The sequence below is a fragment of the Silurus aristotelis genome (genome assembly GCF_946808225.1).
Source record: "Silurus aristotelis genome assembly, chromosome: 14".
Lineage (NCBI taxonomy): Eukaryota > Metazoa > Chordata > Actinopteri > Siluriformes > Siluridae > Silurus > Silurus aristotelis.
In genome coordinates, this window is record NC_139587.1 from 11,065,093 (window position 1) to 11,084,980 (window position 19,888).

Here is a 19,888-nt window from a genome sequence, read left to right on the forward strand (position 1 = left end):
GCTCATTCAAAGAGTTTTCTTTATTTTCATGACTATGAAAATTGTAGAGTCACACTGAAGGCATCAAAACTATGAATTAACACATGTGGAATTATAAACATAACAAAAAATTGATTCCTCTTGATGCCTACTTTGAAGAACCTACAATATGACATTTTCAGTTCACTTTTTTGTTATGTATATAATTCCACGTGTTAATTCATAGTTTTGATGCCTTCAGTGTGACTCTACAATTTTCATAGTCATGAAAATAAAGAAAACTCTTTGAATGAGCAGGTGTGTCCAAACTTTTGGTCTGTACTGTATATATAATATATATAAACTTTTGGTCTGTACTGTATATATAATATATATAAACTTTTGGTCTGTACTGTATATATAATATATATACAGTACAGACCAAAAGTTTGGACACACAAGGTGTGTCCAAACTTTTGGTCTGTACTGTATATATTTGAGAACAACCCTTAACCCATCAGACTTCCCGTATGGAAAAAGTAGACAAGCGATCCTCTCACCCACTTCCTCACTACTACCTTCAGGCACAGCCTGTAACAGCCTTATACTCAAGCAGGGTTACAAAAGAACAGTGGGGTGCACAAATAGGCTGAAAATCCAGACTAGGCCTGTCCCAAGTGCCCCAATTCAGATCTCTCTGCACAAACTGGGAAGATTTGAATAGTGGAATTCATAGGGAATTGAGTAAGGTGAGATACAAATGTGTCTTAGACAATCCCTGGCAAGCCGTGCACATAACTTGAAGATTAAGAGTAGTCTTAAACTGAAGTAAGTACAAAAAATACCACCAAAAATACTGTATGGCAGATAACATTCATTATTCATTTCCCCTTTATTCAGTGTAGCAATTAATGCCCTGAATAACAAACTGCTTTAATGCACAATATTATTTCTGTGAATAATACACTGGTTTATGTCAAATATAAACAATGCCTAAAAGCAAGCCAGTGCTTAAGAGCCTTTTATAGACACTATAGAAAAATAGAACAATACAAAAATATTCAGCAAAGTATGACAGGGATTTTAAAGAAAAGTGCTTGTCTGTCTATATTCAAGGTGCTATCTCAAGTTTTACTGTATACTATAGATTTATTAGAATTCTTTATAGTGACTGAAGAACAAAGAAGAAATCATAGTTGTTTAACATGTATAACATCATGAGAATATTTCAGAAACTGATATTCTGGGATTTTTACACATAATAATGTTTAAAGTTCACACATAGAATGATGTGAAAAACACCACAAAACCTGGGTGACAGTTATGTGAGAGAAAACACCTAGTAATAAAAGTGGTTGGAGTAAAATCCCTAGATTAGTTTGAGTGTTCAGGAACAATGCAGAAATTCATATAATTGCTCTTTACAAGCAGGGATTGGCAGTATTTATAATACATGCATTTCAAATACCTATTTCAAATATAAAATAGGATTTTGTCATTAGTGTTTAATATGGTTGATGAAAATGGCTTCATATTCAGTATCAAAATACTTGTGTTTTGTATTTATGTAGTTTAAAAATACTGTAAAATACCTTGTAAGAAGTCTAAATGATATCATAAAAATGTGACCTCTGATTAGTTTGTCCAGACTTGTTAAGATCAGGAACATTAAATTGATCCATGTGGAAGAGCATGGTCAAGTTAAGAAATGTGCAGGCTGCTTTCAAATACTGTAGGTGTCCAATTATACCCTAATTGAAGTAGCTGTTTAGTAGGATCATGATTTTGCATACCATTGCATGAATGATTGCCTGACACATAATATATTATTATATTTATGGATAATGATCAAATGAATAATTAGTTGGAATCTAGTTGCTATCAATATAGTTGCAATCAGTTGTTTTCTGGACTTGTTTGTCATTGAGTACTTGTGTTGCTGATGCAAAGCAGCCCTTTAATTAACTAAATTAGGATACAGTTATGAGTCATTCACAAACTGGTAAACATAAAAATGTTGGTTACTTTAAAACTAACCTTTATCTTAGAGATCACAGATATTTGTATGTCAATATTTGGTCTGTTAACTGTTTTTACATGTTTATTGCATAACAGCCAGAGGAAACTCCTGTTATTTACAAACATTGTTTACTTAATCAACTGAGTAAGTGTAATTGTGAAAAAATAGTTCAAACAGGCCAATTGATGGAGGGTTTATAAAGAAATTCCATGCTCCGTAATAAAAGTATATATATATATATATATATATATATATATATATATATATATATATATATACAGTGAGGAAAATAAGTATTTGAACACCCTGCTATTTTGCAAGTTCTTCCACTTAGAAATCACGGAGGGGTCTGAAATTGTCATCGTAGGTGCATGTCCGCTGTGAGAGACATAATCTAAAAAAAAAAATCCAGAAATCACAATGTATGATTTTTTAACTATTTATTTGTATGATACAGCTGCAAATAAGTATTTGAACACCTGAGAAAGTCAATGTTAATATTTGGTACAGGAGCCTTTGTTTGCAATTGCAGAGGTCAAACGTTTCCTGTAGTTTTTCACCAGGTTTGCACACACTGCAGGACGAATTTTGGCCCACTCCTCCACACAGATCTTCTCTAGATCAGTCAGGTTTCTGGCCTGTTGCTGAGAAACACGGAGTTTAAGCTCTCTCCAAAGATTCTCTATTGGGTTTAGGTCTGGAGACTGGCTAGGCCATGCCAGAATCTTGATATGCTTCTTACAGAGCCACTCCTTGGTTATCCTGGCTGTGTGCTTCGGGTCATTGTCATGTTGAAAGACCCAGCCTCGACCCATCTTCAATGCTCTAACTGAGGGAAGGAGGTTGTTCCCCAAAATCTCGCAATACATGGCCCCGGTCATCCTCTCCTTAATAGAGTGCAGTCACCCTGTCCCATGTGCAGAAAAACACCCCCAAAGCATGATGCTACCACCCCCATGCTTCACAGTAGGGATGGTGTTCTTGGGATGGTACTCATCATTGTTCTTCCTCCAAACACGTTTAGTGGAATTATGACCCAAAAGTTCTATTTTGGTCTCATCTGACCACATGACTTTCTCCCATGACTCCTCTGGATCATCCAAATGGTCATTGGCAAACTTAAGACGTGCCTGGACATATGCTGGTTTAAGCAGGGGAACCTTCCGTGCCATGCATGATTTCAAACCATGACGTCTTAGTGTATTACCAACAGTAACCTTGGAAACTGTGGTCCCAGCTCTTTTCAGGTCATTGACCAGCTCCTCCCGTGTAGTTCTGGGCTGATTTCTCACCTTCCTTAGAATCATTGAGACCCCACGAGGTGAGATCTTGCATTGAGCCCCAGTCCGAGGGAGATTGACAGTCATGTTCAGCTTCTTCCATTTTCTAATGATTGCTCCAACAGTGGACCTTTTTTCACCAAGCTGCTTGGCAATTTCCCCGTAGCCCTTTCCAGCCTTGTGGAGGTGTACAATTTTGTCTCTAGTTTCTTTGGACAGCTCTTTGGTCTTGGCCATGTTAGTAGTTGGATTCTTACTGATTGTATGGGGTGGACAGGTGTCTTTATGCAGCTAACGACCTCAAACAGGTGCATCTAATTTAGGATAATAAATGTAGTGGAGGTGGACATTTTAAAGGCAGACTAACAGGTCTTTGAGGGTCAGAATTCTAGCTGATAGACAGGTGTTCAAATACTTATTAGCAGCTGTATCATACAAATAAATAGTTTAAAAATCATATATTGTGATTTCTGGATTTTTTTTTTTTAGATTATGTCTCTCACAGTGGACATGCACCTACGATGACAATTTCAGACCCCTCCATGATTACTAAGTCGGAGAACTTGCAAAATAGCAGGGTGTTCAAATACTTATTTTCCTCACTGTATATATATATATATATATATATATATATATATATATATATATATATATATTATATATATATATATATATATATATATATATATATATATATATATATATATATATATATATATATATATATATTTTTTTTTTTTTTATACAAAAATACAGTAGTATTATTTTGATACAGGGTGTGGCTGCTGTATTTTTTAGTTTATTTAGATACACTTAAAGTTAAGGTATTTGGCATTTTATTTCGAGATGCATTTTGATGTATTTTTGCCCATCCCTTTTACAACTATACGAAAATATAAAATCTTGTTTTACACCAGATGTAACAGGATGCACACCAAAAAGTCTTGGGGATAATTAAAATGTTTTTTGGATGATGTGAGAAGACCTGCTTTCTCGATCCCTTGCCTACAAGCTTCTTTAAACAGATAGCTCCAGAGGTAATTGAACCTGTTTTAAAAATAATTAACTCTTCCATTAGCACTGGTTATGTACCAAAATCCTTCAAACTGGCAGTTATCCACCCCCCTTATTAAGAAACCTGACCTTGACTCATGCCAGTTGTCCAACTACAGACCAATATCAAATCTCCCCTTTATATCCAAAATTTTAGAAAAGGTTGTAGCACAGCAGTTATGCTCACACCTACTTATGAATAACATTTTTAAAATGCATCAGTCAGGATTTAGGCCTCATCATAGCACAGAGACGGCACTAGTTAAGGTGGTAAATGACCTGTTATTGGCCTCTGATCAGGGTTTTGTCTCCTTACTTGTTTTGCTCGACCTTAGTGCAGCTTTTGACACCATTGATCACACTATACTGCTTGAGACTTGAGAACGTTGTTGGAATAAAGGGAACAGCTCTCTCTTCGCTCAGGTCTTATTTGACTGATCGCTATCAGTTTGTTGATGTAAATGGTGAGTTCTCCACACTCTATGAGGTAAAGTTTGGTGTTCCTCAAGGATCTGTCTTAGGCCCACTGCTTTTCTCTTTATATATGCTGCCTCTTGGTGAAATCATTCATAAGCATGGGATTTGCTTCCATTGCTATGCTGATGACACACAGCTGTATATTTCAGCAAAGCCAGATGAGCGAGATCAGCTTAACAATGTTGAGGAGTATGTAAAGGACATTAGACAGTGGATGCTTAATAACTTTCTTCTGCTCAACTCAGATAAGACGGAAGTACTTTTACTAGGACCACATGCAGCTAGAAGTAAACTTTCCGATTACGTAGCATCTCTGGATGGTGTTTCTGTTTCAGCGTGTACGGCTGTCAAAGACCTTGGTGTAATTGTTGACTCGAATCTTACTTTGAGTCTCACGTGAATAATATTACCAGGATCGCCTTCTTTCACCTTAGAAATATTGCTAAAATTAGAAATATGATGTCGTTACAGGATGCAGAAAAACTAGTTCATGCTTTTGTTACTTCTAGATTAGACTACTGTAACGCTTTACTGTCTGGGTGTGCGAGTAAGTGCATAAATAAGCACTTAAACCAATCAAATCTCGCATTGATTATAAAATATTACTACTGACGTATAAAGCACTTAACAGTCTCGCACCGCAGTATCTGAGTGAACTTCTGTACCAGTATGATCCTCCACGCCTACTTAGATCAAAAGGTGCTGGCTATCTGTTGGTTCCTCAAATAATGAAAACTACAGCAGGGGGCAGATCTTTTTCTTATAAAGCCCCACAGTTATGGAACAGCCTTCCAACCAGTGTTCGGGACTCAGACACAGTCTCAGTGTTCAATTCGAGGTTGAAAACGTATTGATTTAGTCAAGCCTTTTATCAGTAGATTTTTCTTAGGTAAAGGAGCAGAACTGGAGGGAGCATGGATATAGAGTGTTTGGTGAACTGGTATATTTGTATGCTGTCGTCCCCTCACATTCACACGTTCACTCGGGTTTGTTGACGGTGGTGTGGTGGGTCGTCTCTTATCCCAGAGATCCCTCATGTCTGTGTTACCTTCTGGTTCTCCCTTTTAGTTATGCTGCCATAGCGAGTCTTGCCGGAGTCCAAACTGCACAGTGACATTAACTTTCATACACCAATAGGGACACCTAATAATCCATATCCTTCTCTTCCCGTCACCCTCTCTCTCTCTCAGCCCCCCCCCCCCCCCCCCCCCAGGCGAGTTAAACATGCTCCGGAGGCTCCAGTGACCACTGTTCCTGCCCCTTCTGTGCAGCTTGGGACGGTCTCTCATCAACACCTTGGGTGGTTCCATGTAATTCCGGAGTAGAACGGGTGCTTTGAGGATGGATTGGACTGTAGTTGGTGTCGGCGGTCTGCTGCACTGACTCGGGAGTGCAGTTTGCTTCTGATCGTCATCACTGTACCCCTCAGCATTGTATATCTGCTTCAAATAGACATTTGGTGCAACCCAGATGAGGATGGGTTCCCTCGAGTCTGGTTTCCTTATGCCATCTCGGGGAGTTTTTCCTTGCCGCAGTTGCTCATCAGGGACAAACATACTTACAAAGAACATATTTACGTTTAATCACCATTTTATTTCTCATCTGTTCTTTTATTTCTTTAGGTCATAGCATTGATGTAATACTTGTTGAGATCTTTTAGTGCACTTCAACCAGGCTTTATTCAAGCAATATAAGTTTCCAGGAAATGTGGTTAATCAAAGTTCATTCATGATTTAGCAAAGACGGGACTACTTTTTCACATAGGGACAGCTAAGTTTGGACAGCTTTTTTTCCTAATAAAATCATAATTAAAAATATCTATATTTTGTATTTACGCAGGTTATCTTTGTGTAATAATACAATTTGCTTGATGATCTGAATCATTTAAGTGTGACATATTTAAAAAACAACTTGTGAAAATCCTTTTTCACAGCACTGTATATGTTGCACATGCATCCATGAAAAGGTTTTCAGCCTTTAATATGCAACTGGAGAGATAATGCTCCTGAGGATTTGCACATTTGCACAGAAGAAAGTGCACATTTTGTGCACAGAAGTTGAAAAAGAACATTGTACAGTAAATAAAAAATTTGGAAACATCCTGGAAATTGTTAATGAAATTATTTATTTTTGCCTATGCCTACTGAAAAACAAAAGACTCTGTTGTCTGATGAGACAGGGATCTATTCTGTTCTCTCATTACTTTTCAGTTTTCTGGTTTTTGGAAATCCGGTCAAGAACGATCATCCCCAAGAGCTCTCTGCCATCCAATGGCTTTTTGTGCCCAGGGGGGTTATGGCTTGTGCTGAGCCAGTTTGGCCACAATGAGTGCCACGCTTGCAGAGGGGATCTTTACACACCATGGAGAGTCCATCTGGAGCCGTGTTTCTACCTTGATAGAGGGCAGCTGGTTTGGCTGTGGTCATTTGCACAGGAGAAGCAATGGGGGAAGAGAAATGTTATCTAGGGCTGCTATGAATGGTTATAAGCTTCAAAATATTACCCCAACCTGACCTGTATTATTATTTAAGTAATAAATTGTCTCTGGCCCTACCACATTTACACGTACTACACATACACAGTGTATGTATATGAAATATTAATCAAACTTGAAGTGTCGTATGAAACTGATGTTTCTCATGCAGAGGCCTACACTCCTACAGCAACTCAGTCTATCTAACTATTTTTCTAATTGGGGTAAAAAAATAAAAAAATATTTTGACTTTGAGGACTGAAGAAATGTCACAAATATTTCCGCTGTATTCATAGCTTTGTATTCCTGTTACTGATTGAACAATTTGTCTGTTTTGAGATGGTGGGAGAGTTTTTACTCACAAAGACACACAGTGTTGAGAAAAATGTCTAGGGGAATCTCCAGTCTGTCTGTATGCTTTAAAAAAAACAAACAAACAAAAAAAAAAACACACTGGTGTCACAGCTGAGGGTGAAATATCAGTTCGGTAAGTAAAAACTATATAATCCTCATCATGTGGAAATGGTATTGTTTAATCAAGTGCTATTATATAAACTGTTTGTTTGCTAGCTTTGGGACAGTCGCACTGGATCTGTTCTGTTGTGACTCACGAGCATCAGGTTGTGCAATCAGCTCACTCGCAACATAGTGATGGATTCAATTAAAATGGTGAGAACAAACACTAAATCTAAATCACAAATAACTGCAGCAGTAAACAATTACATTTCACTGTTGAGGTTTTCAGCAAATGCTTATGCATTTGTACACTAATTTATATTTTTTCCTTTCTTTGTTTCTATGTCCAAACCCTCTCAATCAGGCCTCTCTCTCTTCGTCCCTAAAATGTCCTACATGCACAGTCCCTCTAATAAAATAATTTATAATACTGTCCATCCTCGTCACTCCCAATGAAAATCTTAGCATCTTTAACTCTGACACCTCCACCTCCTGTCTTTTAGTCAGTTTTGATATACAGTATCTACCCATCTTCATCTGAAATGATTAATTCCATTTCCAGTTGACTGAAAATTCTTACCCTGATGATGAAAATTAATACTTCTGTTATGTTCTTATAAACGCTTTCCAAGTTGTAAAGCGCAACAGACTTTTTCTACACATCACGGCTATATTTCTTGGTCTTACCAATTGATGAATTGTTAAATTTGAGCTGTGTGAGACCTCATATTTATGAACTAGAAGTACAAAAAAATGGGTAAATATCAATGGGAATATACTTCAAATACATTTCGGTCATAGATTATGACTGAAATTAATAAATATACTGTACAGTGCCTTGCAAAAGTATTCAGACTCCTGACCAATTGTCTCATACTACTGGTGCATTGCAATTTCTCTGTTCAGTATTTAAATTTAAAATAATTCAACTCAAATTAAATTATTGCCAGGTGACAACATTTTAAAAGTTGTGAGAATTATATAATCACATTACACTATAAGAATAAAAAAGATATAAATATTTTATCACACCACATTAACATTTTGTCAAGCTTTAGGTTTTTTGGGGTACAAGATATATACCAGCTTTACTGAACGATTTAGCCATTTAGCCCTTCTCATCAGATTTTCTTTAGGTTGCTCAGATTGGTTGGTTGGCGCTTGTGGTAAAGGGATGCATTGGGATTGGGATCCCGCAGGACCCAAAACAAATCTTGTAAGAGCTGTGCTGCAGGCGGGAGTAGGTGGTCAAACAAATATAACGTGAGTCCCGCCATCCAGCAGATCCTGCTAGGTGTAATGTTTTATTTAAAAGTTATTTATAAGTTTGAGGTTTTTTTTAAAGCTAAAAAAACTAAATAAATAAATAGAAAATCCCAAGAAGTTTGTCATGTGTGATGCTTTATTTTAGCATTGCTTTATTTTACTGCATTGCTTCAGTTTAATGGTTTATGTCTATAATTATTCAGTAAGTTAATTGTAGCCTTAATGTTTGTGTACTGTACATCTTTACACAATCTTTATAAGCTGTGACAATGTTTTTGGGAGTGGGTGAGAGTGGACACGAAAAACGAGGAGTTGGAAACACACGTTGCGTGAACTGGCGGTAATGGTCAGAAATTCAGTGAGAGTCGGATTAAGAAAACAGTCACGTGCAGGGCTCTAGTTTGTGGACTAAATTTTTTTTTATTTCATAATGCTTTTACAACCTCTAAAGCAATGCTGGCAACACTCATGAGTTTGTTTTTTGAAGCCAGCTTCTGCACCTAACGCACAGCACAAGGACTCAACGTCTTTGATCCTTTGCAAGTCCTGTTCAGAATGAAAACCGTCTTGGAAAACCTCTGTATGACACTGGCCACTGCACTGTAACTGTTTCAGGGTATAACCGAACTTCTTATAGCTTAGGCCATCTTTGTGGAGAGCAACAATTTTAATTTCTTAAATCCTCAGAGAGTCTTTGTCATGAGGTGCCATGTTGAACTTCCAGTGGTCGGTCAGTATGAAAGAATTGTCGTCAAAGCACCAAATTTTAAATGCTCTAATACAAGATACAGAAATTTGTATGGTCCTGTCAAGCTGACAAAAACATGAACATGAATGCCATAAATGTAAATGTAAATGATGAAAAGGACATGTGAGTTTAGCATTGCCTTATTTTACTGCATTGCTTCAGTTTTATGGGTTTATGTCTGTTATTATTCTGTAAGTTAATCGTAGCCTTAATGTTTACACGACATACAGCTGTTATTGCTTTGGGTATCCAGGAATCGGAGGCTTAGTTTGATACAATGCAATTCTATTGCTTATAATGAAATAATTTCATTTCATTAGCCTATTTCACTACAGAGGGGGTTGACGCTGCCTGATGCGTATATCCGAAGCTACCGCCTTCGTTAGATACAAATTTTTTAAGTGGAACTATCGAAACTTTGGGACTACCTGTATATAAACACATGTGCCCGCACACGCGCACACGCACACACACACACACACACACACACACACACACAGACACAGACACTCTTGCACAATTTTTCCAATTTACCATTACCACCATTTTCCTACAAACTTGTTCTGGCTAGAAAAAAAATTGCATCTCTTAGAAAAACACAAGTCCTTAGGGAAATTCCCCTGCAAAAGAGCATGTACACTGGTAACTTGAAACAAGACAAGGCAAGTGAATGCACAGACAGCCAATGTTTTAGGTGTATAATTCTGTGCGATTGGTATTTGATGACACTGCATTAACTGTCAGCATTTTAGGTTTTTGTAAATGTTAAAAAAATTGACATTCATGTAAATTTTAAGTAAAAATAAAAAGTGAATGTTTCTGGGCTAACATGCCTTGCCTTTCCTGATGATATAACAGGATTAATATTGTTCAACAATATTATTCTGCAGTCTAGTGAAGAATTCTATTTACAATGATGAAGGGGGATCTAATTTTAGTCTGTAATCCAGCTTTACTGAGCAGCACACTTTTAGCAATCCACCTTTTCACACAGTGAACACAGATACACAACGACAGAAATGCGTATAATATATAGGGTCTTCATAATATACACTCCCACAATTTTAGCTTTAGATTTAAGCTTGAGAAGCCAACTGCAAAACCTTATGTCTCTAATGTTGGCTTTCATTCACTTGATTGTCTACAACATTGCCCACACAATAAAAGCACAAAAAACTGGCAAATTTGCAAGTCTAATCATCCCCTCAACAACTCCGGACGGCCAAGAAACAGGCAGCATTCGCCTCTGGGATATCATTTGCCTGACTAGAAAATAATAATGTGCCATCATTGCCATGGATACTACACAATATTCTAAAAGAAAAAAAGAATTGAGAGGATATTAATACAAAAGCTCAGCACACAAAATGAATTAGTGTGGAGATTAGGCTGATTTAATGAGTCTTCCAGTTTTTCTGAAATAACTCTTATTTCCCTGCAACCCTGCAACTTGCAATCCAACACCTGGCATTGAGCATGTTTCAGCAGGTCGCTCCTCCTTTTTAACTTGATGACAGAGTTTTAACAAGTATTACCTTTATAGCCAACAAACTAAATTTTTCAAGGCAAATAACAGGGGTATTATACAGAAGGTTTTTGGTTATGTTCTTTGCTACTTGAAGTACATGCAAAATATTTAAATCTGGAAATGTGAGGTAAATCCAACAGAAAAAAAAGAAAATATCAGCTGTGACCAAACCGATTTGTTTGACTGAAAATGAAAGAAGGCAATTATCTGAATGCATAATCTTTTGTGTGAAGTGTTTTGTTTATTGTAAGCCCAAGATTGTGACTCAATTGTGAGACTAAAAGACATTCATTTAGGATCCTTGCAATTACAGTTTTGGCCATATGGCCAAAAGGTTTATGGCCCTAGGAAAATTAATGACAAAAAAAAAACCCTTATGGGGAAACGTATTAGCATATCATCATGTCAGCATTTGGCCTATTTTATTGAAGTGAATAAATTATTTTTTTTTTTTTTTTTTTTTTTTTACAGTTAGACAGAAGTACTTCTGTGATCAGTTTTTATAGAAATTCCTATTTTTTGTCATTCTAAATGTTTAATCCAGATATTTTTATTTATTGTTTTGCTGTATAGTTTTTTTTTTTGGCTAGATATTTTCAAAATAAATAGCAGATTAGGTACATTGTTTTAATATCATCATTAATTTCAGTAAATCACTGACATTATGCAGGTTCCTTTGTAACCCAGCCATAATGGTTGCACAAGCCAGTGCACTCTTAGTGCCAGTCCCAAGCCCGGATAAATGGGGCAGGTTGCATTAGGAAGGGCATCCAGAGTAAAACGTGCCAAATAAAAATATGCAGATCACGAATCAGAATTTCATACCGGATTGGTCGAGGCCCAGGTTACCAACGACCGCCACAGGTATTGTTAGCCAACAGGATACTGGTGGAAATTGGGCTACTGTTGGCCGAAGGAGGAGAAGGAGAGGAGGAAGACGTCTACAGAGACAGCAGGGAAAGGAGAAGAGTAGGAGAGTGGAGGTTCGGTGGGCATTTTAAATGTTGGTAATATGACTGGTAAAGGGAGAGAGTAGCTGATATGATGGAGCGGAGAAAGATAAATATGTTGCGTGTTCAGGAGACCAAGCGGAAAGGGAGTAAGGCCAGGAACATTAAAGGGGGGTTTAAACTGTTTTTAACATGGTGTGGATTGAAAGAGAAATGGTGTAGGGGTGATCCTGAAGGAAGAGTACAGAAACAGTGTAGTGGAGGTGAAGTTTCTGATAGAGTAATGAACGTGAAGCTGGAAGTTGAAGGGGTGATAATAAATGTCATCAGTGCCAATGCTTCACAAGTGGGTTGTGAGATGGAGGAGAAGACAGCTTCTGGAGTGAGCTAGATTAGACTGTAAGGTGTTGGCAGGGGACAGTGTAGCTAGACAGCATCAGATGGTGGTCTGTAGGATGGCTATGGAGGGGAAGAATCAGGGGAGAAGTGTGAGGACTGAAAGAAGAATAAGATGGTGGAAACTGAAGAAGGAAGACTGAAGACTAGGAAGACTAGTGTAAGGGTCAGGGAAGAGGTCAGACAGGGGGTCGGCGGTGGTGAAGAGGTGCTGGATGATTGGGCAACTACTGCAGAAGTGATACCAGGAAGGTACTTGGTGTGACATCTGGAAATAGAAAGCAAGACAAAGAGATGTGGCGGTGGAATGAAGAAGTACAGAAAAGCATAAGGAGAAACGTTTGACAAAACAGGATTAAACTATTCCTGATCAAAGTATGGCAAAATATAATTGGAGTGTGGCAAGGAGTATTATCCTTTTTTTCAAGGTTTTCAAGCAATACATTACCAAACTTTACTTTCCACACACATCAGTGAGCCTTGGGCATTTATAATCCTTTTACTAATTTACTGGTTGTCCTTCATTGGATTAGTTTTGGTAGGTTCCAACCACTGCAAACACCACACAAAATCTGCGATTTTGGAGATGAACATGGCTGTTTACTTTCTGTCTAATTTATCCAATCTTTGGCATGTTTCCATTGTAATAAGTCCTAGATAAATTGAGAACTATTTGAAAATAGTTTTAAAATAAGTCACAGCTGAATAAAGGAGCACCTGTCTGCCCACAGTAAGCACTGGAACAATGTTAGTGTAACGTTATATTGCTTCAATTTATTTTTTTTGCAGCAACCACAGATAATCAGAGTAAAACCACAGTGAAATGCACCTGAATATTACCACTCATGAAACGTCTCTTGTCCAATCAAATTAATGGACGAGACCTGTTGTATATTAAGGAATGAATACAGCAATTGTAGACACAGAATAAATGTCTTAGAAATTATGGCCCGCAGTAACTAGACAAACAGTTGTATTGTACAAGTCCTAAACATGTCCTAGATTTCAGGTCCTTCTGGTGTTTTACTTATTTCTTTTCAAGCAAGTGCCGGCTGCTCATCAGGAATAAATACACATAAGTTCTGTAAAGCTGGTTTGAGACAATGTCCATTGTGAAAAGGGCAATAGAAATAACATATATATATATACACGTGTGTGTGTGTGTGTGTGTGTGTGTGTGTGTGTGTATTATATATATATATATATATATATATATATATACATACACGTGTGTGAATATAGAGATATATATATATATATATTAGGGATGCACCAAAATGAAAATTCTTGGCCGAAACCGAAAACCGAAAAAGAGGAAAGCAAGGCCGAAAACCGAAACACCGAAAGAAATTATGCCAATTATTATTACCATTGCATTTATGCCTATGATTGTGTACTAACCTTACTAAAATTAAGGCATTTTTATTTTTGTTTAAAAGAATAAATCAATTACAAATTATGAAAATATTTATTTATAGCAACATTGCAACAATGCACAATGATAAAATAAATAAAAATTCAGACCTAAATGTTTAACTTAAATGCACTCATGTGTGCATTAAATAATAATGTACAGGCCCTCTGGCCTGCTAAAAGGTTGTAAAATTAAATATGTTCTTTCATAAAAACAAAGTGCACTCAGAACAAGTGCAACTGCTTAAAGATTCAACAATATCACTGGGAAACTTCCTTGCCTTTTTAAAAAACGTCCACCAGTGCGCGTGCTCTGAGGGGTTTTGATTTTCTGTGCCGCGTTCACCTCCTATTCAGCATAGCGATCGGATGTTTGGATTTCAGGTGATAAATTAAACCCGACGTGGAGAAAGTCTTTGCAGACGCACCCCCTCTTGAAATTTCGGCATTACATGTTTTGCAAATCGCTATCTGTGGGTCTTTCTCAGATATACTGAAATACATCCACACCGCAGACAAGCACGTGCAGGCAGCGGTTTCTGTTTGCGTCATCACAACAAACTGTTTCGGCTGTGTTTTTTCGGTGATCAAAGTCTTTCACTTTTGGGCAATTTGCGGCCGAAAATTTTCGGTGCATCCCTAATATATATATATATTGCACTCCTAATTTAAAAAAAAAAAAAAAATGTAATGTGCGTGTGTTTGTGTGTGTTTGTGTGTGTGTATATAATAATTATACATATACATATATATATATATATATATATATATATATATATATATATATATATATATATATATATATATATATACATATATACATATATATATATATATATATATATATATATATATATATATATATATATATATATATATATATATATATACGTATATGTATGTGTATATATATATATATATATATATATATATATATATATATATATATATATATATATATATACGTATATGTATGTGTATATATATATACACACACACAAACACACACAAACACACGCACATTACATATTATATATAAATTAGGAGTGCAACGGTAAACAAATGTCACAGTTTGGTTGTACCTGGAGTAAGAAATGCAAAACATAAAATTGCTTGTCATTAACGAAGATTATTATTGTTAACATTCGTTGTTATTATTGTTAACAACATTTTACATTTTTAAAACAATTTATAAAAAATAAATAAAATGCCTACTTGGTTCAATAATATATTAAATAATTTTTAATTAAAAATTAATTCAATACACTTTTTATTATATTGATTAAATTGAGTAATCAATTAAATTACAAAATTAAATTGTTTAAATAAAATTCGATAAATTACAAAAAAAAAATGTTAGCAAATAGGTTACTTTTATTAGACCCCATTTGGTTAATACAGGTGCAAGTGTGCAAATTTAAATAAAAATAAAAAATATGATCCACTAAGCTGTTCTACTTTCTTCAGCATACTTTAACAAATGTCTTCATTCCTTCCATCTTTTATTCATTCACTCCCTCGATATGTGAAATTGTCAGAACTTCTTGAAGCTGGACATAAATAGCTAAAGAATTCATAGAGCTAGCGTTAGCCACTTTCGGGTTAGTGGTAGCGGTAGCGCTATAGATTCTTTATCATTTTACATAGGAATAACATTTAAAACTATGTTTTCACAAAAAAAAAAAAAAACATTTCTTTTAAAAACACATTAATGTATTACAGTGACAATATCTAGATGAATTCACTAAGGTACCATAGGGGCTGCGAGGGTGCGTCCAAAATTTGGACCAGAAGAGTCAAATTACTGCCATGCATCAAGCAAGGAAAACATCCAAAGGAGATTGCTGAAACTGCTAAAATAGGGTTAAGAACTGTCAAACGCATTATTAAAAACTGGAAGGTTAGTGGAGAACTATCATCTTCGAGGAAGAAATGTGGTCGGAAAAGAATCTTGAATGATTGTGATTGGTGATAAATTAAGATTTTGGTGAAATCAAATCGTAAAAAAAAACAGTAGAACTCAGCTATGTCTAATAGTGAAAAAGCATTTCAACATGCACAATGCAAAGGGAACTCAAGAGATTGGGACTAAACAGCAGTGTAGCCTTAAAAAACACGTATCAGTGAGGCTACTCGGAAGAATTTGCTAGGGAGCTTAAAGATTGGACTCTAGAGCAATGGAAGGTAATGTGGTCTGATGAGTCCAGATGTACCCTGTTCCAGACTGATGGGCGCATCAGGGTAAAAAGAGAGACGGATGAACTTATGCTAGGATGATCATGCCTAGCGGTTCGAGACTCCCATCATCAATACAAGATCTTGTTGAAAAATTACTGCAACTCTGGACGGAAATAAATTTTGTATCATCTATATTATATTATATTATATTATATTATATTATATTATATTATATTATATTATATTATATTATATTATATTATATTATATTATATTATATTATATTATATTATATTATATTATATTATATTATATTATATTATATTATATTATATTATATTATATTATATTACTCTGCCTGGCCAGAACAACTAGTAGTAAAAAATCCTAATAAATAAATAAAAAAATAATTGTTTGCACTGATTTAAATTTATTTTCTCTTAATCCCACTGATTTACTCGAACTGTTTTCTAATAAATATTGTGGCTTGCAGGCATCCTTCTGGACCAGTTACACACTTACTGAGTAGTGTAGCCAGCATTAACATCATCAACTATTGAATTAGATCTGTTTTGAAATGGGTTTTGAAATGCCTGTCACATCCATCCGTTCCATGGCCCCTTTTACTCAGAGCCATGCCATAGTGCAATAATCTCATGACATTGGTCCTTCTGCAAGCTTTTCAATCGGACACAAACTTTTCCCCCTTGTCCTCTTACCGCATACTCCTTTTCTTTTTTTGCTGTCTTTTAGCACTACCCCACCACCACCCCATCTCCATCCCGTGCCCAACACATGGAAACAATCTGTAGACCGAATGAGAAGGGGTATGTTGATGGGCTGTACTATCCAACATTAAATTCAGCTTAGAATCGACACTGGTTCACATGCTAGAACCGACACTGGTTCACATTCTTTAACAAGCTTCCAATTAGGACTTTCAAGTGGCTGCTGTGAATTAACTTTTTCTTTTTTCAGTAAGCATTACCACCAGTCCCAATAAATATCAGCCAATGGCTCAAAAGTTGGAACCAGTGCTGCTAATAACATTTGCCACTGAAACTGCACAAGTCAGTGTCTATTTTAATAACCACTTTATTTCAGACTGTGTGGACAATACCTCAATGTTTATCATTCATCTGGTTCTGATATCAGTTAGACATCTTCCCCTGCCTTAACAAATTCTTAGAAGGCTCCTAGTTCCCCCTGTTTGTAAAGGAGGATCATGGTACACTGCAATTGTTTAAAAAAAAAACTGCATATTTTTGTCAATCGAAAAATAATATATTTCCAAAAATATTTATTTATTTATTTATTTATTTTTATTAAGCCATATTAGATAATATACTTTTTTTTTTAAACATCACGTCAACCTGGGATTTTATCTGCTGAGACAAAAGAAGGTTGATGCAGAAGAGCTACATGAGTAAGGTCACCACCAAAAATATGAACTCTTCCCTGATCACTATACACATCATATATTCAAAGTTTAACTTTCAGAAGCACTTCATTTATTTCCAGAGTTTTAGTGAGCATATGGCTGAACACATGCATTTTTAATCAGGTAGTCGGATGTAGTATCAGAAAATGTATGAATGCAGTTGCATGAAAGGAAATTCTAAAAAAACTAATTATAGATATTTATTAGTTTATTACTATCAAAATATAATGAATTTTCTTTAGCTAAACCTGAATATTAAAGGATTTAACATTGCAATTTGAGAACAGTTGCAGAATTGTTCAAATAACTGGTTGCCTAACTAAATAAAATACACTATGTTTTAAATGTCTGAAGAACATGTAAAAAAAAAAAAAAATACTAATATTAAGTAGTGAGGTTTACTGGAGCACTAATGGAGGTTATGAGCACTAGCTTTTAAAACACTTGAAATATCTTTATATCGTGATATCGTTCAAATAAAACGAATTCATTGATTTTTATTACGTGAACTTCCTTCGTGGTTTTAAACCAGTTAGTATAATCAGCTATTTTAAGTAAAGAAAATAAACAACTTCCAACTACTATATTGAATAAAATTGGCAGGTAAGAAGGTTTGCAACTCTTCTATTTTGGCAAAGTAAATGTGCAATGTATTGTATACTTCTATACTAATCCTTCAAATGTGGATCTTAAACTACTGACAATCTCAAGCCCTAAAGACAAGCGACTATTAGCTGTGTTATTGGGTCTATAATAAACGCAGCCAAAGCCCCAACGTTTAGTCTCCTGTACACGACTGAACAGCTTGAATTATTCTAGTAATTACATCAAGAACAGAAAAATCGGTAGGCTTGGGGGAAGTTCTCCTGAGCTGTATTATTAAACGGAATAAGCGTGAGCCCCGCGCCATTACCATTTTTAAACTCAGAGGAAAATTTCTAATGTGTACTTGGGCACATGGTCTTACAACCAGGTTAGACTCAGTGATTATCTAAAGCTGTATGTTTGGTTACCATTAAAACGTTTCAAACAAACTAAACGGTGGAGCTTTGCTTCAATCGCTGCAAAGACGTGCATTAATCTAGTTTCTTAGGGGGAGTGTAAATCTAGATCAGCACGGGCACAGGGAATATGGAAGCAGTACTTACTTTTGATTTTGCGAGCTCCAAATGATGGTGTCCAAAGATTTGGCAAGCGGTAGTGTGATCCTGCAGGCGACCATACATGTCCAGATGTAAAATGAACCGCAGCTTCCTCCAGCCATTGCCTATGCTTACCCGAGATGACACTCAAATGAATATATTAGACTTGGGGCTGGTTGTCATTTTGGAGCATGGTGGTCTCATATCTCCCCGAGCTGCTACTTTTCACAGGTCTAGAGAACAAGTCTTTGTCTTTACCGAAAAATGAATTTAAATTGAGTAGACCCCCGGGGGCAAATGTTAACAGACCGTGGATGGGTTACTCCATTAAATCCGTAGATGCAAAATTGATCATCAAATAAAAAAGGTGCATTAGATCACCATTAAGTGTTTCAAAAGCCTGTTTAAGACAGAGGTACTGCAGCCGAGGACTCCGCTTATTGTAACCGTTCGAGAGAGAAACGGGACTTGTGTCTGGCGCTGCGATACATCACGAACCGCGACTGAGTGCATCTATCCGTGTAACTCATTCAGCTTTTCTCCACTGGCTTTGTTCTCGATTCCAAAATGGTTTTTATTATTCCAAATCTCTGCATCGCACAGTCATTTTTCATCACACAAGGCAAATTATTCTCAAAAGGGCACTCAATTTCGATTCGCCGTGCGTGTGCCTCTTCTGAATCTGAATCGTGTAGGTCACGCCGGAGGCGGTTCGTGTAGGCTGGGAGCAGCCTTCGCCACAGCACAGCAGCCAATCACAGCACAGATCCAACATCGCGGCTTCCTCGCAATTGGAAAACATAGACCAATGCCATAGTGCGTGCTGGTGTTTTTTTGTTTGTGTGTTTCATTGTTTGTTTTATTTTTAACATAAAATTTAATGGTGGTTCCGTACGCTTTTCCCCAGGGCTGTTTGAATATAACGACTTCTATACCTAAGTATACCTTCTATACCTACAGTACATGTTTTGCTGCATAGAAGTCCCTAAACTACTTTGGGTATTATCTGCATCACGTGTATTATTATTATTATTATTATTATTATTGTTGTTGTTGTTAGCTCGCGATTGCTTGATTGTTTGATATATTTTTATTTGAATATACCCCGC

General features: G+C 36.2%; 1 protein-coding gene across 2 annotated transcripts in view; it reads right to left on the reverse strand.

Annotated features, from left to right (window-relative positions):
- Nucleotides 1-19,504, reverse strand: part of efnb1 (ephrin-B1) — a 56,453-nt gene extending 36,949 nt beyond the window's left edge. The window contains exons 1-2 of one of the 2 annotated variants that reach the window (XM_083560441.1): nucleotides 18,786-19,504; nucleotides 6,992-7,204 (exon numbers count right to left, since the gene is read on the reverse strand). In XM_083560441.1, coding sequence (XP_083416567.1) covers nucleotides 6,992-7,035 — 44 coding nt within the window. In that variant the 5' untranslated portion in view covers nucleotides 7,036-7,204; nucleotides 18,786-19,504. The remainder of the gene's footprint in view (nucleotides 1-6,991; nucleotides 7,205-18,785) is intronic. The other variant, XM_083560440.1, reaches the window with a different exon arrangement.
- Nucleotides 19,505-19,888: the final 384 nt, after the last annotated feature.